At 39.3% G+C, this 21,746-nt stretch overlaps 1 protein-coding gene across 3 annotated transcripts in view; it reads right to left on the reverse strand.

Annotated features, from left to right (window-relative positions):
* GRXCR1 (glutaredoxin and cysteine rich domain containing 1) overlaps positions 1-21,746 on the reverse strand; it is a 326,824-nt gene that overhangs the window by 53,550 nt on the left and 251,528 nt on the right. For all 3 annotated transcript variants that reach the window (XM_081523573.1, XM_081523643.1, XM_081523522.1), the window contains one exon: positions 11,183-11,425. In XM_081523573.1, the coding sequence (XP_081379699.1) occupies positions 11,183-11,425 (243 nt within the window). The remainder of the gene's footprint in view (positions 1-11,182; positions 11,426-21,746) is intronic.

Here is a 21,746-nt window from a genome sequence, read left to right on the forward strand (position 1 = left end):
AACAAAATTTGGGGTGATAGAAATGAGAGGAACTATTTACATTTTTATTTTAATACGTCAAGGAAAGCTTAGCAGAGTGTATCATTCAAGTTAGCTCTTACTATTGCTGTTGTTGTTGCTCTTTGGGATATGCCTGTACACACTGCTATATTCAAAATGAATAACTAACAAGGACCTACTGCAGAGCATGTGGAACTCTGCTCAATGTTATGTGGCAGCTTGAATGGAAGGGAAATTTGAGGGAGAATGGATACATGTATATGTATGGCTGGAACCCTTCGCTGTTAACCCGAAACTATTACAACGTTGTTAATCAGCTATATCTCAATACAAAAATAAAAATTAAAAAAAAAATCCTCAGTTATTCAGGAAGAAAAGGACAAGGAAGCAATCACATGACAGATTATTGCTTCATTTATACTCTAAGAGCTTGACTTAAAGCTTAAATTTCAAACTTCTCCATCCTGTACTTTCTGAAGTAGAGTGAACAGGCCAGGAACAAATACTCCATGACTCTGCACAAGGATGCTTAAAGATTGAATATTTGCTGTACCTATTGCTAAATAAGATCCATGAAAAATTAGTAGATCTGAAAGCTCAGGGGATTCTTCTTTCATCCAGATCTCTGGTGAAATTGTTAATGATCAAGGAAATGACCAAAAAGGTGATTTCCAAAGAAAAAGGAAAAAATAAAGATCTAAAATTCATCTATTCCACAGTTAAATGCCAAAGAATCTAAATCAGATATGATGGCAATTACTTGTAGTGAAGTGGGTTGCTTACTTGATAAAATACTCAAGGTAACTAAGAAGCAGGGGTATACTTCAGTAGGCACCATCTCAAAAGTATTCCTTTTAATGAAAAGTTAATTATCTAGGGATAAATTATCAGAAATCCTTGATATTTAAAGAAGATTGTGTCTTATGTACAGTGAGATGGTCTATAACTTTCAACATATTTTCAAAGCATATAACTCCAACATTTATAAACCACTTCTCACAGGTATATGGTAAATATTTTAAAGAGGTTTAAAACAAAAGAGTTTCAAAACCTAACAAAATACTTAATTTTACATTGATGGTTTATGAAAATAGTTATTATTGCATATAATACATTCCCATAAAGAAACACCAAATTTACCAAAGATTCCCTCCCATTAGTCCACCATCTCTGCACCCCTCCTTAACAGAATGAATACCAGGGAGTTGTCTGATTCAAGCAAACAATTAGTGTAAAACATGCAACTTGAAGAAGCTTATTCTAGTCAACTACTCAAAAAGATCTTTGCTCAGTGTGGCAGATACTAACTTCCTACTCAATATCCATGATGCTTTATTCTAAGAAAAACCTAGATTTTTTCAACATATCAATGTGTCCCTCTGGAAGAGCACAATTCTATTTTCAACAAAGGTGAATAATAAAACACAAAGTTGGGTGAGATTTCTGGAAGGATTCTTTAAAAGGGCACTCCTTTAGCTAGAATGCACTTCTCTCTTTTCTTTCTCATTCTCATCCTGCCTAGAATGCAAGTATGATATCAATACTTACATTAATTATAGGAACATTAGGTCCATTAAACCTCAAAGATAGAAGGTATGTGCTAAGAACTATAAAATAGAAAGTGGTCTTAGGTGACATCATGGAACTTTATACCCTCCCAGGGGCATCTTCCTGTATATTTTTTATGTGAGAAAAGATAAAACCCCTAATTTTTAAGGCTTCATGACTTTTTGTTTGTTTAGAGATGTTTTCTATAAAAATAAATCACTGTTATTCAGAGAAAAATGTAATTTATAAATGCCATGGACATCAAGCTTGAAAATTTCTCTTTGTTATACTGCCTAAAAGTGGACCACTTAATGATTCATTTTTATAAACAGTATAATGATTTTTAATGGGCTTCCCTGGTGGTTCAAATGGTAAAAGAATCCGCCTGCAATGCAGGAGACCTGGGTTTGATCCCTGGTTTGGGAAGATTTCCTAGAGGAGGGCATGGTAACCCATTCCACTACTCTTGCCTGGAGAATCCCCATGGACAGAGGAGCCTGGTGGGCTACAGTCTGTAGGGTCGCAAAGAGTCAGACACAACTGAGCGACTGAGCACAAGCACAGCACAGTGATTTTTAATGGGTTGTTTATATGGTAGTAAACATTAAACAACAGAGAACTATGATCTCTGAGAGGCAGGGAGTAAATGAGGTGAGTTCTGTGGATACCAAGGCTTACTATCATAATAGCTATTCAAGTTATATTCAAGAAGGGGGAGTTTAAACAGAACCAGGTAGATTCCTTGAGTTAAGAAATAGACCTAGAGCCCAGGAAGCTAAGATGGCTAGAGTTCACAGGACAGAGAGTAAAGAGCTTCACAGTGAAGTCCAGAGATGGGCAGAGGGCCCAGCTTGAGTTCAGCAGAGTAATGTTTAGTACATCTGTGTAAGGAAACTACTCAAGGCCAGCAAAGGACCACCTGAAAGTATGAAAAGTGACAGTATTTGGGGGAAGGGTTGGGAATACTGCCTGTTTTCACCAGCCAGACTGGGGTATTGAGTAAAGTTATCAAAAGGTCACATCCCCGTACTAAGGAATAATTAGTTTTGGATGGTTGGATGGCATCACCGACTCAATGGACATGAGTTTGAGTAAACTCCGGGAGTTGGCGATGGACAGGGAGGCCTGGTGTGCTGCAGTCCATGGGGTCACAATGAATCGGACACAGCAGAGTGACTGAACTGAACTGAAACACTATTCTGGCCCTGCCTAGAAAATCTTAATAACAAACCCAAAATAGAAAACTATTTCCAAGTAACTTGACTGCCTTTCAGCAAAAAGTGCAAGGATATGTAATTATATATATATAAATATTCCAATAAAAATACTTTTATCCAACCAGGTATGTGGAATTCAAGCAAAAATTACCAGGAAGGCAAAGAAGTGGAAAACAGTACTCAGAATTTCAAAACCAACCCAGAACTGACATAGATAATGAAGCTATCAAAGAAATTAAAAGCTATTATATGATCAAAAAGCTAAAAAATATACTGAACATGTTAAGTGGAGATATGAAAAATACATTTTTTAAAGAAATCAAATGTCTAAAGATAAAAATTACAGTATCTGAGATTAAAAAAAATACACAGATGGGAGTAATAGAAGATTAGATATTATATAAGAAAAGACTAGGAATCTAGGAGACATAGCAATAGAAACTAACCCAAAATGAAAGGAAGTAAGCTATGGAACTACTTCAGGCAGCCTGATAGGGATGTAATTAAAGCCTCTGGAAAAAAACAAAGAAAAAAGGGAAAACAAAAATAACTTTTGAAAAAAATAATAGCTGAAAGTTTTTCACATTTTTCACATGATAAAAACTAATAAACCAACTGATTCAAGAATTTCCCTGAACCCTAAACAAAAGAAAAATGAAGAAAGTTACACCAAGACATGCCATAATTGAGGTTCTCAAATCTGGTGATAAACAGAGAAGCTTAAAAGCAGTTGGGGTTGGGGGTGGTGAAGAAGACATGTTATAAACAAAGAAGTAAAGATCAGGGTGACAGCAGATGTTTTATTAGAAGTAATGTGAGAAGATAGAGGACCAACACCTCTAAACTACTGGAAAAAAATCCAACCTAGAATTCCATATCCAGCAAAAACATTTCTTAAAGATAAAAATGAAATAAATACTTTTCAGACATTTAAATACTGAAAGAATTCATCCACAGCAGACCCACACTACAATAGTAGTGTATAAGAAGTCTTTCACATAAAAGAAAAGTGATGTCAAATGGATATGGTGCTCTATATCAAAGATCATAGAGAACCAGACATTAAAATCCAGGGGCTACAGTACTTTCAAACTCACTTGAATGAGGGCATCACCACCCTGATAATGAAACCAGACACAGACATTAGAAGAATAGAAAACTATGCTAAGAGAAAGACCCATGTTTAGCAGGGGCCTGGGCCTGGAGGAAGGGACTAACTACTGAATGACATGAAGAATATTTGGGGGTTTATGGTAATGCTGGGCAAATAGCAGGGCAAAGGCTAATAGAGTTTTGGCACGAGAATGCACTGGTAATAGCAAACACCCTATTCCAACAACACAAGAGAAGACTCTACACGTGGACATCACCAGATGGTCAACACCGAAATCAGACTGATTATATTCTTTGCAGCCAAAGATGGAGAAGCTCTATACAGTCAGCAAAAACAAGACCAGGAGCAGACTGTGGCTCAGATCATGAACTGCTTATTGCCAAATTCAGACTTAAATTGAAGAAAGTAGGGAAAACCACTAGACCATTCAGGTATGACCTAGATCAAATCCTTATGAGTATACAGTGGAAGTGACAAATAGATTTAAGGGACTAGACCTGATAGACAGAATGCCTGATGAACTATGGACAGAGGTTCGTGACATTGTACAGGAGATGGGGATCAAGACAATCCCCATGGAAAAGAAATGCAAGAAAGCAAAATGGCTGTCTGAGGAGGCCTTACAGATAGCTGGGAAGAGAAGAGAAGCGAAAAGCAAAGGAGAAAAGGAAAGATATTCCCATCTGAATGCAGAGTTCCAAAGAATAGCAAGGAGAGATAAGAAAGCCTTCCTCAGCGATCAGTGCAAAGAAATAGAGGAAAACAACAGATTGGGAAAGACTAGAGATCTCTTCAAGAAAATTAGAGATACCAAAGGAACATTTCATGCAAAGATAGGCTCGATAAAGGACAGAAATGGTATGGACCTAACAGAAGCAGAAGATATTAAGAAGAGGTGGCGAGAATACACAGAAGAACTGTACAAAAAAGATCTTCACGACCCAGATAATCACGATGGTGTGATCACTCACCTAGAGCCAGACATCCTGGAATGTGAAGTCAAGTGGGCCTTGAAAAGCATCACTACGAACAAAGCTAGTGGAGGTGATGGAATTCCAGTTGAGCTATTTCAAATCCTCAAAGGTGATGCTGTGAAAGTGCTGCACTCGATATGCCAGCAAATTTGGAAAACTCAGCAGTGGCCACAGGACTGGAAAAGGTCAGTTTTCGTTCCAATACCAAAGAAAGGCAATGCCAAAGAATGCTCAAACTACCGCACAATTGCACTCATCTCACATGCTAGTAAAGTAATGCTCAAAATTCTCCAAGCCAGGCTTCAGCAATACGTGAACTGTGAACTTCCAGATGTTCAAGCTGGTTTTAGGAAAGGCAGAGGAACCAGAGATCAAATTGCCAATATCCGCTGGATCATCGAAAAAGTAAGAGAGTTCCAGAAAAACATCTATTTCTGCTTTATTGACTATGCCAAAGCCTTTGACTGTGTGGATCACAATAAACTGTGGAAAATTCTGAAAGAGATGGGAATACCAGACCACCTGAGCTGTCTCTTGAGAAACCTGTATGCAGGTCAGGAAGAAACAGTTAGAACTGGACATGGAACAACAGACTGGTTCCAAATAGGAAAAGGAGTACGTCAAGGCTGTATATGGTCACCCTGCTTATTTAACTTATATGCAGAGTACATCATGAGAAATGCTGGGTTGGAAGAAACACAAGCTGGAATCAAGATTGCCGGGAGAAATATCAGTAACCTCAGATATGCGGATGACACCACCCTTATGGCAGAAAGTGAAGAAGAACTAAAGAGCCTCTTGATGATGGTGAAGGAGGAGAGTGAAAAAGTTGGCTTAAAGTTCAACGTTCAGAAAACTAAGATCATGGCATCTGGTCCCATCACTTCATGGGAAATAGATGGGGAAACAGTGGAAACAGTGTCAGACTTTATTTTTTTGGGCTCCAGAATCACTGCTGATGGTGACTGCAGCCATGAAATTAAGAGACGCTTACTCCTTGGAAGGAAGGTTATGGCCAACCTAGATAGCATATTTAAAAGCAGAGACATTACTTTGCCAACAAAAGTCTGTCTAGTCAAGGCTATGGTTTTTCCAGTGGTCATGTATGGATGTGAGAGTTGGACGGTGAAGAAAGCTGAGCGCCGCAGAATTGATGCTTTTGAGCTGTGGTGTTGGAGAAGACTCTTGAGAGTCCCTTGGACTGCAAGGAGATCCAATCAATCCATCCTAAAAGAGATCAATCCTGGGTGTTCATTGGAAGGTCTGATGTTGAAGCTGAAACTCCAATACTTTGGGCACCTCATGCGAAGGGTTGACTCATTGGAAAAGACCCTAATGCTGGGTAGGATTGGGGGCGGGAGGAGAAGGGGATGACAGAGGATGAGATGGTTGGATGGTATCACCGACTCGATGAACATGGGTTTGGGTAGACTCCAGGAGTTGGTGATGGACAGGGAGGCCTGGCGTGCTGCAATTCATGGGGTCGCAAAGAGTCGGACATGACTGAGCGACTGAACTGAACTGAACTGATGGTAATGCTGTATATTTTGGATGTGTTGGTAGACACAAGGGTGTACACATATGTTAAACTGTACAATTTAAATGTGTACAATTTATTACATGTAAATTGTACCTCAATAAAGCTGGTTAAAATAAAACTAAATAAAAGCAGCACATCCAGCAGATACTATGGTTCATCTCACTCAATGACCTACCCAGTCACTTTCTAGAATGTCTTCCTGGGCTATAGAGAGAATATCAGAGGAGAGAGGCTAGAAACATACAAAGCACATTTCCCATTTTCTCTCACTGCTTTCATGTGTGACTTATTTATTGACCACAAAGATACACTCACTCAAGACTTTACTTAAGAAGAGCATTTTGTAGAAAGAAGGGTGGAGAACAGATCATCCATTTTGCTGGTGAGGACCATGGCAAAGACAACAAGTTACTAGAGCTGGCCACTTCCAGATTGTGGCAAAGGCTTCCTCGGTGGCCCATTTCTGCAGAGAAGTGTTGGAAGTAGTCTCTCAACAAGCCTAGAGTCTATATTTCTAGTGTGTCTACTAGCAATGCTCAATAATAATTTCTTCATTCCTAAACTGAATAAAATAGTACTTTAAATAGATACAGAATTTCCAAGCAGTCACAACTCAGTATCAGCTAATTTAAGAGACCCCTCTAGATCAACAGCCTTTCCATTCCTCTCTCTGTTACTGGAGTCCCCTGTTAGATTCATTCTACATGTTTCATAGCTATGTTCCAATGTGGATTTTGTGGACTCTTACTGTAGAGTTTTATGGTTGGTCCATAATCAAGACATAATTTCTAACTCATTTCCAACTGGAATTTATAAGATTATTTATGTCCAAACTGTTGGGACATAATCTTTTCACATCAAGATTTTCTGATGCCAAAAACAACAAGGCACTTACTCCAAGGACTTTACCAGCAAAGGTCCCTGTGGTTAAAGCTACGGTTTTTCCAGTAGTTGTGTATGAATGTGAGAGTTGGACCATAAAGAAGGCAGAGCATCGAAGAACTGATGCTTTTGAACTGTGGCATTGGAAAAGTCTCTTGAGAGTCCCTTGGACTGCAAGGAGATCAAACCACTCAATTCTAAAGGAAATAAATCCTGAATGTTCATTGGAAGGACCAAAGCTGAAGCTCCAGTACTATGGTCACCTTATGCGAAGAACTGACTCATTGGAAAAGACCCTGATGCTGGGAAAGATTGAAGGCAGAAGGAGAAGGGGAAAAGAGAGGACAAGATGGTTGGGTGGCATCACTGACCCAATGGACACGAGTTTGAGCAAGCTCCGGGGAGATGGTAATGGACAGGGAAGCCTGACGTGCTGCAGTCCATGAGATCGCAAAGAGTTGGACACGACTGAATGACTGAACAACAACAACAGCAACCTCAGGGAAGTTCCAAGCTGAACTTGCTTCTACCTTCACCAACTCCCCCTCTACCACTGATCATCACAGGGCCGTGCAGATCTGCTTTCTAAAGTAATTTCTTTCCCTTGACTGTTCCATTATTTCCATCTTCAGGTTTTAGTTTGGCTGGGGAAGAGAGTCATCACACAAAAAGAGCATCCTTGTCAACTCTTCCATTCTTGCCCTCAGATGGAGCCCTGATAGCTTCCCTTCAATGAAAACAACTGAGTTCCTTTGGCACCACCCACCCTGAGTCTGTGGCAGTAAAATAGGGGAGCTGTGAATTGTCCTTTTCCTCTCTCCTTCCATCTCGTGATCTCCCTCATTTTGTCTCCATATTCCTCTGTTTGTGTCTACTTCATTCTTTGGCTCTGGCTGTTTCTCTGTCTCTTCACCCTTAAAGACAGTTGTATTTGTGCAGCTGATTCACAGATCTTGATTTTTCTCATTTACTTAAATTTTAACTAAATCAAATGGTTCTATATAACTGTTTAAAACATCACAGATGTTAAGGAAACTACCAACATCAGTTTCTCTTCCTCTTCCAGAATTATGCTTTACCATGTGCCAAAACCCAGCAGAGGGCATCCTTCCATTTCAGATGCACAAGTACTGCAGGGAAAAGGTTCTACAAGCCCAACAATGTCCTCTATTTGCAATTGTGCATGGAATCGAAATAAAGTGGCTATTGCAGGAGGAGGGGAATTTGTTATGTAAGCTGTTTTGGACTGTTTATCTCTGTTTTGAATTATAGATCTAGAAGTACTTCCTCTTTTATCAGAAAAAGAAAGGGGGAAAAAATCTCTGTATCTGACCTCTCTTCAGATTTGGGGAATCAGCTTCAAATTTCAGAAGCAACAGGGTAGCACATGTGTGATTCTTCTACCTCTAGGTTACTTTGTGTGTAAATAAAGTGATCACAGAGACAAAGTCATTGAGAAAGAACTCTGCATTCAACCTCCTTTGTCTATCATGCTCTTCCTCTATCCCTGAAACTGAAGGACAAACAGCAGGGGAGGCACTTGGGCAGGTTAGACTGAGAAGTAGGAAGAAGATGAGCATGGTTAGAATCAGAGCAGTGGGTGGGCCAAGCTTATTGCCCACTAAGTGATCTTAGTGATCACCCACTAAGACAGACTGTGCGGTTTCACAGAACTTAAAACACCACAGTGAAAAATATCTTACATTGTCAGAAGAATTTTTTCCCAGTTTAAAAAGCAAATTCTCACAACCTTTTACCAGTGATTTTCTCCCCAGTGTGGATATGTTCTTCAGATTTTTTCCCTTGTGGAAGAATGTCTTAAGGAAGGAAAGAATATGAAGAGACAATATAGCATCATTCCTACAGCCATGTAATGCATGTTTTTGAGAGCTTTGTGACAAACTCTGTTCTAGGTGCTAAGAATATAGCAGCAAACAAACTAGCAACAATTACTTTCCTTGAAGTGATGTGCCAAAGTACAAGGGTTTGGGGAATTGGACTGACCTAACATGGAGTCCTGGCCCTGCCAATTACCCAGCTATGTGACTTGGAGCAAAAGAATGTTCTCTTTTTCAAAACAGGGATGAAAATTGCTACTATTTATTGAAAACATACTTTGTTCCAACCATATGAACTGATTAATATTTTATATCATTATATAACTGATACATATAATTATATAATAATGGGGCTTCCTAGGTGGCGCTAGTGATAAAATAAATAAATAAATAAAAAGACCCTCTTGCCAATGCATAGGACGCAAGAGACGTGTTTCGATTTCAGGGTCAGGAAGATCCTCTGGAGTAGGAAACGGCAACCCACTTCAGTATTCTTGTCTGGAAAATTCCATGGACAGAGGAACCTGGCACACTACAGTCCATGGGGCCTCAGAGAGTCGGACACAACTAAGCGACTGAGCACACACACACGTGCATAATAATAAAATAATATAATATATACACATATAATAAAACCCTCACAATTAGCCTAAGAAAAGTTCTACTAATTCTCATACAAAAGAGGAAACCAGGTACAGAGTGATTTATACATTTCCCAGCATTTAGAAGTATCAGAGCATGAATTTGAAACAATGCTGCCTGACTCCAAAGCTATCTTGCCTTTTAACCAGTGTTCCAGAGAGTTCATTTCTAAAGTTAGACTCTTGGTTAGATGAGATAACACATGTAAGCTGAGAGTATACTATAGTGCTTTTTAAAATCTATGTATTTATCTGTCATTATTATCTGTACCATTGCTGTGGGTTTCTGGGACCTCGGGCTCAATACTTCAATCAAAATTCTTCTCGTTCAGAATCAATCTGTGTCCAGCTCTGGCTGAAAATAAGACTGTATGATGTCATAGCTAGTGAATCATGGCTTTTCTGCTTTAATCTTTCCATAAGATGGCAGACTGCCTCTAACAGCCACGGTTCTAGACAGGATATCATCAGATACAAGCTCCCTGTAACAAACAGGGCATTTCCTGCTAAGAAAAACTCTGGCTTTTTCTAACTTTCCCTGAAACATGAAGGTTAAGACCAGATTTGAAAAATTAATATGTATTGATTTTTCACTCTACTCAAGGCACCAGAAATATCAAGAAAAATACAGAATGCCATGTACATTAATTATTGCAATTCACTTTTTTTGTTCTCTGATCAGTGACTTTGTCAGTCCTACCTCCCCAGCCACTGGCGTCGCTCAGCTCTTTCCTCTCCCTCTTTCCAAAGTGTCCCATCTAGAGCCCCCTTCTTGGACTTCTTACTGATGACACACATTCATAGATGGATGCGGTTATTATGCTAACGGTGTTATTCAGAGAGCAATGAAGGAGTCATGTGTTTTGCTGCTCTGGGAATTCTCTGCTCTGCTGACTGTAAGCCTGCATTTGTGTCTCACACTCCTGCATTACTCAAATCAAGAATCATTTTAAACAACAAGCAGATAAAATTCTGGCTACAGGCCCTATTTCTTATTGATTTCATTTGATGACTGTCATCTCAGTTTCATTAAGTAGGAAATTGAGTGTTTGATAATGTAGTATAGGAGAATTTACAAATGCATATCTCATATATTCCATTTTTCTTGCCTGCACTTAAAAAAGGTTTTTATCCCACATGTGAAGCTTCTCAATTCAAAACTCAAGTCACCTAACCATTTTTAAAATGTATTTCTATTCAAAAAGACAATTTCATGCTGATTTTGTCTCACTACGACTCTGTAGGGATGAACACTGTAGTGATACATCATTTGGGATAGAAATAAGTGCCTCAAAACCGCTGGAGTGAACTCTGAAAAGCAGTAAGTATGCCGGTAGCTATGATGCAAGTTGCTTTGTCATAGGTTTACAGATTTCTATCAACACTGGTTGGGTTCTATAAAAAAGATTTTCCTTAGCAGACACTTACCCCTAGATAATGGCCATCAATGAACACAACAGGGAGGGAAGGAGCTTCAGAAACCCGCCGGCATCGTTCATCTAACTCTTTTCCATAGTCACCATTCAGAGCTATGTTTTTCTCTTCAAATTTGACTCGATGGTTCTGGAAGATCTTTCTAACCAGCTCACACCTTTCAAAAGTTGTCCGTACCACACGAAGGCAAGTGGTATAAATCACTACCCGGTCAAATTCCAGCTCAGTTGATGGTTGCTGAAGGAAAACATTATAGTGTAAATATTTTGCATTCGTTTTATTTTCATTATTTTAAGACAATTAACATTTCAGCCAATGACTTACATATTAAACGTGTACAATATAAGTTAAATAAGCACCATATTTGTCAATTCTAAGACATGTCTTTATATTTTAAAACATCTATAATTGCAATAAAAATGACAATCAACTTAATTTAGTTGACATAATTTAATTGACAGCATTTTTTTCTCTTCTCAGTAGCATATCAGATAATAGTACACCTTAAAATTGACGATGTCTCACATGGCATGCCATGTGATGGAATAAGGAATGATAAAATTACTTTTCTCATCTTTTGTAGACATCATTCAATTATGATAGTGGCCTCTTGTACCCAAAGTAAAACATGGGACAGAATAGTCAACGTTAAAATTGAACCATTTGAAAATTCTTCTCCTTATCAACTTACCAAATTTAAAGGTTTTTTGAGCCACAATTTCCTAAGACTAACAAGACCTATATCATAGGGTTGTTCTGAGGTTTAAGTGTGCGCGCATGAGTTCTGCTGAGGGACAGGCTTCCATGTGCAGTGAGAAGTCTCCACCACTACGAACAAAAGGTGGAGCGGCTCAGAGAGAGTGTATAGAAACCAAGACCAAGGTGGGCAGCAGGTAAAAGCCAGACATGGAAAGGAATAAAGGAAATAGTACACTGCAACAGAGGCAAGCAACTCTCAAAACCAAGGTGAACACTTCCAAGAAGAGAATCCTTTTTTGTCTGCGTTTCCTGCTACATTAGAAATCGGTGACTGCATTCCTGGGAAACCCTGCAGACACTGCGAGCGCCAAATCAGCTAGGTGGTCCTGACATCACCAGGAAAGCATCATCTCTTCCTCCTTATCATAGTCTTCCTTGAAAGAGGCTGAACAAAACCCAACTACACATCATGAGTTCAAGGGATACGTGAGTCTCCACGGGGCTACAGTTGTTGCAAGACAACCACACAACTTGTAAATTTCTGTGAAATCAAAACTTTGATTGGAAACCACTCCAAACAGCTAAATAGTAGAACCAGAAGGTAGGATACTAAGCTCCACCATTTTGTATTCAAAGAAACTGAACCACTCAGCCAGATGCAAATGCACAGGTAGTCCTAGAAAGGTATGAAGTGATGAAGATGGCAATGCAATGGTCTATACGTCACTGAGAAAGAGGACATTTTGTTTTTCCTGATGGTAAAATGTACTAAAGACATAAGAATCATTTCTTCCCTCAACAGAATTTAGAGGCTGAGCTGAAAACCAGAGCTCTGGAGGGACAAAGCCTGTGTCATGAATACTGGAGCAGGCCGGGAGTAAAAGGTACTAGTGAGGAGCGGGAAGAGTGTCATTTGAAAAGGAAAAAACAGAACTCAGCTTCAGGCACATTTCAGGATTTCAGTCATGTCACTTAGTGTTGTCAGATAAGATCATTGTAAATATAAACTTGAAATCTGGATTTTTATAAGAAATTTTCTCCTTTCTAAATAGTGGCACCTCATTAAAAAATATATTAAGACCCTTGGGCCACTGAAGGCTGAATTTGGCCTATAGACCAGAAATTTATTAACACTGGAAAGGAGAGGGTCCCGGGGAGTTATATCATGCATTCCTGGACAATGTCTCTGGCCATCTGTGTCTCTGAGAAGTGACTGAGCCATTTAGCTCAGTTTCCTCATCTGTAGAATGTGATAATAGCAGTAGATACCAAATAGATTTGATGAGTAGATTAAGTAAGAGAGAATAAGAAAACAACTAGTGCAGGGCTTAAAGTAAAGTACTGTGTTAAGTTATAACTGCAAAGATATTACACTCCACATTGTGGAACTTTTAAGAATAAAACCACAAGCAAAAATAAATCAGTGGAAAACATTAGTGAAATTAATAATAAAAAGGAGGACTATTACTATGCTTTAGATTAAGAAGCACTGATCTTCAAAGAGGGTAGCCAAATGCCCAAGAGCCTCTGGTTTCTCTTCATACATTTATGGACATGCTGGGAATCATTGAACTCACTGTAAATGTTGCAGCTTTTGGAAGAGCACTAAGGTTCTCTTCTTCCTAATGGTATTATCTGGGTAATTATGGATTGTTCCTCTGGCTGCAAAGACTTATAACTGTTTCTACCAAAATGCTTCACTTTTTTCAATAGTATACTTATTGTTTTAAATATTTGATAAGAAATACAGTTCCCCTATGTGAAGAAGTGGGAAAGTTTAAGATTGGACCATTCTGCTACCACAACAACTGACTCACATAGGATCCTCTCTGCTAGGAAACAAATGCTTGGTAGCATTTTCCTATGTGTCTCTAAGAAATATACATTTAAAAAACAGTAACAGCATGAATCCTTATTGGGTGGCCATGTTAAATGCTGTCTAATGCAAAGGGTAACAAAAATATTCCTATACAGCTATTGTTGAGGATTAGTTTTGTTGCCTGAAATCAATGATTCTACAATAGTATTTGATATTAGAATAAACTAGGGAGCTTTTAAAAATCCCTAAAGCCCAGGCCAAGCACATACTAGTTAAATCAGAATCACAGGGTGGGACTTCAAAATTGAACTTTTTTTTGAAAATTCCTATGGCACTTTCTGGCTTCCCAAGTGGCTCAGCAGTAAAGAATCTGCCGCAAAGCAGAAGGCACAGGAGACAGGTTTAACCCCTGACTCGGGAAGATCCCCTGGAGAAGGGAATGGCAACCCACTCCAGTATTCCTGCCAGGAGAATCTCATGGACAGAGGAGCTTGGAGGGCTTCGGTCCATAGGGTCGCAAAGAATCAGACATGACTGAAGCCACTGCGCACACAGTACATGGCAATTTCAGTGTGCAGCCAAGTTCTAGAACTAGTTAGACACCAGTTGGAAATGCAGAATCATGAGCTGCAACCCAGATCTACTGAATCAGAATCTGCTCTTTCAAAAATTTTCTGGGAAACCTGGGTGCACATTGTATTTTGAGGAGCCCTGGTAAGTCACATAGACATTTTGACTTGACAGAAAACCTAGGTTTATGTCCCTTTAAAATTTTCTATCATTATGGTATCTTGGAATTTAATGAGTACAACTACTTCATGTTTTAGGGAATACTATTCTATAAATGTCACTTAGAGGACTTTCCTGGTGCCCAGTGGTTAAGGATTTGCCTGCCAATACAGGGGACAATGGTTCCATCCCTGGACCAGGAAGATTACACATGCCTTAGGGGCAACTAAGTCGGCGAGCCACAACTACTGAGCCCACGCGCCGCAAATACTGAAGCCCCTGTGCCATAGAGCCCGTGCTCTGCAGCAAGAGAAGTCACTGCAATGAGAAGCTTGCACACTGCCAACTAGAGAGGAGCTCCCCACCCACTGTAACTAGAGAAAGCCCACACACAGCAATGAAGATCCAATGCAGTCAAATAAATAAAATCTTAAAATTCTCCTTTAAGGAAGAAGTCCGCTAGGTGAAGGTGAATACTGATATTGTTCCAATCTTCTATATCCCTACTGGTTTTCTATTTGTTCTATCAATTATTGAGAGTAGTATGGGGATTTCTGATTATATTATAGATTTATCTATTTCTCTGTAAGCTTTATAATTTTTGACTCATGTATTTCAAAGTTCTGTTATTAGGTGAATAAATGTTTAGAAGAGAAAAAAATAACTGCTAGTCATTTACACAGTCATTAGAATAAGTTGCCAAATATATGCTAGGCACTAGATATATAATGGTGAGCAAGCAATATAATTTCTTAATGACATGGAGCTCATAGTTTAAAGTAATAAAAAAAAACCCTAAAATGTTACATAAATAAATATAGAATTATAAACAGGTAAGTGCTGCAAAGGAAATGCACAAGTTGTTAGAAGAGGCTATGGCAGAAGGGTCTTTTTTGTTTAGAGATTAAGAAAGCCTTTTCTGGTATTTGAGCTCCGATTAAAAGGATAAGAAGAAGTTATAGAAATTAACTAGGTAGCGAGCATGGGGAAAAATATCATAGACAAGGGTAAACAGGTTAACATGGAGGAAGATGGCATGTTTGAGATTTGAAACACAAAGAAGGAGAATTATAATAATACTGAATGATTCTGGACATGTATATAGGATCAATATCATGTGTATTTTACAGCCACTTTAAAGACCTATGGCCTCTAACCTAAGAGCAATGAGAAATTCCTGAAGGTTTTTAAGGAGGATGGGAGGGGTTTCCATATTTTAAAAATAAGTGAAGCAGATCCAGTGCAGATATTTGCACAAACCTAGCAAGCGCCATTTTTGTTATAGTTGTTTAGTCGCTAAGTCTTGTCTGTCTCTTTGGAACCCCGTGGACTATAGCCCACCAGGCTCCTCCATGGGATTTCCGAGGCAAGACTGCTGGAGTGGGTTGCCATTTCCTTCTCCAGGGGATCTTTCCAACCCAGGGATCAAACTCATGTCTCCTGCATTGGCTGGCAGATTCTTTACTGCTGAGCTGCCTGGGAGGCTCAACAACAGTGTCATTATTAGTATAGTCTAAAGGAATGATGCTCTCAGAGTTGTGTAATCCACACCTTGAACCATCACTTCCATTCTCATTCCCAACTCCCTTGGTCTGGGAACTCAGACTGAATCTGGGATAAATTCAAGATGTGAAATAAAGTTGTCTGGTATAAGTAATTAAGTAAATAAAGATGATCTTATTGAACAGTTTTTTATATGATTTGAAAGTAGATTTTTCTATAAGTAGAAGTGGGTTGAATGATGTCTCAAGGTTGTTTCCAGTTTTATCATATGAATTTTAAATGATGTTGTCTTGGGGGGAAAAATCCTCTTCTACACTTGCTTCATTTTCTTTCCCTCAACAGATTTGTCAAAGCATCTGGCCAGAAATCTAAAAATAGCATCTCAGTGGTTAGCTGTCCCTCTTCTCCCTTCCTCAGCGTTACCATGGGAATAGCGTAATGAAGGATGGAGGCGTCTGAGAAAGCGCTAAGAAGCCACTGGGATCTGCAGCCTGCTTGTTCTGAGAGAGTCGATCTAGGTGATAATAAAGGCAAGCTATTGCCTCCTTTCCATTGATTAAAAAAAGATGAATCTCCAGGGTGCCCCAAAGCCTCAACAACCCATAGCAAAGGTAGATGTGTTGTCAAGGGAGGGAACTCACTGTGAATGAGAATAAAGGGTTTCTACATAGCTAACATATACCTTCAAGCTGCACCTTGCCTGGCAATCACCACTGTCAGACAGTAAGTATTGTAGTCATCTAGGCATCTAGGAACACTTCTAGAGCCCCACATCGACTGTAACTCCCACTGCCTCAGGCCAAGAATTAGTTCCCTGATTGGAGGGTCCGCTTGGTGCAGACCCACCTCCGCAGGCTGGGGCAGATCTGGTAGGTTATTTCCTCTTAACCCTTTGCCTGTCCAGGTGGCCCTGGTTTGACAAGATCTCCTGAAATTGAGGTGCCTAGACAATTCCAGGAATTCAATTCTCAAACAAAACTAAAAAATATAATAAAGAGTGATATTTTAAAATGTTGATGGCAGTGCGTGCATGCGTGCGTGCTCAGTTCTGTCCAACTCTTTGCGACCCCATGGACTATAACCCTCCAGGCTCCACCGTCCATGGGGATTCTCCAGGCAAGAACACTGGAGAGGTTGCCACGCCCTCCTTCAGGAGACCTTCCCGACTCAGGGATCTAACCCACGTCTCCTGCTATGGCAGACATAATGCTAATAACTTTACATTTACTTAATCTTCCCAATAATTTACATGATGTTAGTATATTTATTTATAGATCTAGAAACCTAGGTTCAGAGAGAACAAGTGTCCTCAACAGGGTGATGGAGTTAAAATTACAGTAAAATTAGAAAATTGGAGCCCATACACTTCAAAGTCCATGTGTTTCCACCCAGCCAAGCAGAACCCCTGAACAACACTGTTGCTTTGTTACCCCTGCCCCAGGATTAAGTTATGGCCAAAACAGACCACTGTAGAACTAATTCAAGGCCCGTGAGATAACACTGATGATTTAAAGAGGTTTGTCTCTTTACCAAATTATGCTCCCACATTTAATAGCAACATCCCAGGAGGGGCATTTTTAACTTTTTAATTTCAGTCTAAAAAGATTCCTTTGACATGGACAAGGTGCAGAGATCTTTTCTCCTCTGTCTGAAGGCAAAGAGGTGAAGTGATTAGCTCAGAACCATGCAGCATGTCAGAAGGCTAGCTGGGACTGGACCCAGATTTCCTAATTATTAGGCATCGGGCCAACCCGCTGGCTCCAGAAATCAATTTTAAATACAAGACGTTTGCCTTTGGAAGCAAGGATGTGGGCTTTACTTAATAAAAGGCAGGAATTTTCTCTCTCTCTCTCTCTCCCTCTTCATGCCACTCTGTAAACCCCTGTAGCTGTATGCATATTCTGAGATGCTTCTTAATATTAAATTTAAATAAATAAATAAGTTCCTGCCTGCCTTGTTATAAAGTGCCTTTTGAATTATTTCACTTAACTACTGTGATGTGAAAATCCACTTTATCCACACCATCCTACTCTCTTATCTTAGTTCCTGAATCTGACTCCACTCTGACCATACTCCCTATTCAGTTCTGAGGGTAAATGGTATTTTCTATGCTACACCCCCTCCCACACTTTGACCACAAACACCATGAGTACCTTCTCATGTTCCTTTGTACAACACAGGTTATAAAATAATTATAATAATTACTATTTGCTGCATGACTCCTATATACACACACACAAACACACACACACACACATACAGTTCCAGGGCTGCAAAGGGGAACTTTACATGTGTAATGTTCACTTATCATAAGGGATAAGGATTATTATCCAAATTTTATAGGCAAAGAAACTGAAACTTGAAGGTAAATTTAAGGTGTCTCCATGCCTCAGAGGAAAATGGAGCAGAACCAGAATTTTAACCAGAGTCTTCCTCCTAAATTCTTGCTTACAGCCTTAGGAATATACTCCACAACCATCTTAAATACAACCAACCAATGGTCACACCATTCCAGAACTGAGTACTGAATGGTACCATGGAGAGACCATCAAAGGGACTATCCTAGAAATTCCCATTGCTCCTCCCTCCACTTCATTCCAGTGTCTCTGGTTACATATCACCTCCTCAGACATACCTCCCTCATCATCCCATGTAGAATAGACCCTCGAATAGACCCTCATCCCCTAATGCAATTCTTTCTTTTAGAATACTTAGTGCTGCTGGACATTATTGTGTATGTCTATTGGCTTATCACCTCAACAAATAAAATGTAACCTAAATAAAGCAAGGGCTTCCCTGGTGGCTCAGTGGTAAAGAATCTGTCTGCCAATGCAGGAGACATGGGTTTGATCCCTGATCTGGGAAGATCCTCTGGAGAAGGAAATGGTAACCCACTTCAGTATTCTTGCTTAGAGAACCCCATGGACAGAGGAGTATGGCATGCTATAGTCCATGGGGTCACAAAGAGTTGGATATGACTTAGTGACTGAACACACACACAAATAAGGCGGAAATTCATTTTGTACACAAGAACCCAGAATATGACCTGGTACATAGATGCTCAGGAAATACCTCCTGACCTCTTCTGCATACACTGAATTAAGACTTGGTTTGAATCTATCTCTTAGTAACAGAATAATCTTGTACCAGTTAATCTCTTTAAGTCTCAGTTATTTTATTTGTAAAATAGACATCAGTGCTTACTTCATGGGAAATTGTGAGGATTAAATGATTAAATGAATAGAAAAATCCTTAATATGAATCCTGATACATAATAAACACCCAACAAATGTTATTTCTTTTTTATTAATATCATTATTACAAAATGTTTTGGACACACAAAGGCAGTAGTACTATCACCACTATTATTATCATCAACAAGTCCAAACTCACACAAGTCATCAACCTCCTAAGTTTGAATGGCAAAGTTTAACTTCATAATTACATGATTATCAAAAAATAAATATCTTTAATGAGTTAAATTACTACTTAAATTTGCTTGGATGTGCCATCAATTCTAAGAGTGAAAAACAATAGAGAATACATATAAGATGTCATAAAAATCCCTCCTTTTCTAAGTTCAGCTGCCCTCTTGGTGGCATGAAAGAAACACATGAGCATAATCTCTTCACACAAAGATATCTGTACAGTGTATTCTGTTTTCACAATGCTCCAAGATCACAGAAATAAATGGATTTTATTTTATTTCATTCATTATATTTCATTTCCCTTCATGCTTTAGAAGTTATTTATTTGTCCAAATCAATTACTGAGTTGGCCTAGACATTAATTGAAAAGTCAATGACCCTAATGAATCCTCCAGACCAAAGAAATAAATTTTTCCAGAAAGTTAAACTGAAACAATACTGATTTTCCAGAACATCAGAGTTAATGGAAATGAAGGTGCCCCCTCCCACCCCTTGACCTTGGAGAGGGGGTCATAATTCTGTCAGTTTAGCATTAATCCAACACAGGGAGATTTCACTTGAAAATTTAGATTTTTGTCTTCTCTTGAAACAGCAGAAAACTTGACAACACTGGTTTTGCTGCCTTCTTCTGCAAAACCAGCTTGACAGCAACTCCTCACTTTAGATGACACATGGCTCTTGTTGTCACATTTAATACCATTTCCTTTATATCTAAACAATATCTCTCATTAACATTGCCTGCATTGTCCCTTCATGTCTGAGTTTGTGATGTCATATTTAGTCCATGGCTTCCCTTGTGGCTCAGCTGGTAAAGAATCCGCCTGCAATGCGGGAGGCCTGGGTTCGATCCCTGGATTGGGAAGATCCCCTAGAGAAGGGAAAGGCTACCCACTCCAGTATTCTGGCCTAGAGAATTCCATGTACAGAGGAGACTGGTGGGCTACAATCCATGTGGTTGCAAAGAGTCAGACATGACTGAAAGTGGCTTAGCACTAACATCTAGTCCATATGCACACTTTACATGGGAAGAAATGGAGACTGACAGTTTAATTATTTGAATCAAACTTTTTTTTAGGAAGCAACATGTTGCAGGGGAAAGAAAATCCATCTGGAGCCATTGCTTTGGCACTTAGCACCTGCACGAACTTGGGGAAATCAGTTTACTTTTCTGGGATTACTTTTTCTCTTCTCTCATACAGCTATAATCTAGCCCATGAGGGAATTGTAGGGTCATAGGTAAAAGACACCTGAAAGAAAGCAAAAGTGAAAATTGCTCAGTCATGTGTGACTCTTTGCAACCCCATGGACTATAAAGTCCATGGAATTCTCCAGGCCAGAATGCTGGAGTGGGTAGCCTTTCCCTTCTCCAGGGTATCTTCCCAACCCAAGGATCGAACCCAGGTCTCCCTCATTGCAGGAGGATTCTTTACCAGCTGAGCCACAAGGGAAGCCCAAGAATACTGGAGTGGGTAGCTTATCCCTTCTCCAGCCAATCTTTCAATCCAGGAATCAAACTGGGGTCTCCTGCATTTCCAGTGGATTCTTTACCAACTGAGCTATCAGGGAAGCCCAAAGACACCCGAAGACACTGTAAATTGTAAAACTTTACAGACACACCAGCCATCACTATCACCCAAAGTCACACAGCTCAGAGAAGAGGAAATAGGATCTCATGGAAACCACTTTTCTACCAAACAAAAGCATCTCTCTTCTGACATGAATACTTTGGTTTCTATCGAAATTGTCACAAACATGATTTATTGGCATTTGCAATTCTGCTCATTTCTTCAGGTAATACAATATTAAGGTGAACACCAAAAATCATCATCTCAGGAGCATCCCATCCCAAAATGATGTGCTTACCATAGTGAAAAACTAGGCAGCAAATGAATCAGAAACATCTTACAAATGGAGATACTGAAAAACCACACTGTCCCTCTCATCCTGTGAAAGATTCAAGTGGCAAAACCAGAAGAAACTGGACTAAAATGTTTAACAATAGCATCAGAAGTGCTTGGTCCTGCCTTGACCATTTTCATAGTGCCTTTCATCTTTTTATTTTATAAAAACTCTGGTGCTTTCTTAAAGGGAAAGGTGCCCTTTTTATTTCATTCTCCCAAAGACATACACATTATGAATACAAAATCAAACAATAAAAGATTTAAATCTTTCTGGATTTTCTACATCAAAGAAACTGCCTGAATAATCAGCTAAATGTAGTCAGTTCTCTTTAGTGGGTTGGGATATGATAAGAGTCTACTCTGGAGATTGAAATACTTGCATCTCATTTCAGCTTGATGCTTTCATAAATTCCATTGTTATGAAGAGGTGACCTCAGTCTTTGTAGAATTCCCAGAATCAACTGAGAGTCTATTTCAAA

The sequence above is a fragment of the Giraffa tippelskirchi genome, chromosome 1 (assembly GCF_054371585.1).
Source record: "Giraffa tippelskirchi isolate mGirTip1 chromosome 1, T2T-mGirTip1v1.2.pri, whole genome shotgun sequence".
Classification (NCBI taxonomy): domain Eukaryota; kingdom Metazoa; phylum Chordata; class Mammalia; order Artiodactyla; family Giraffidae; genus Giraffa; species Giraffa tippelskirchi.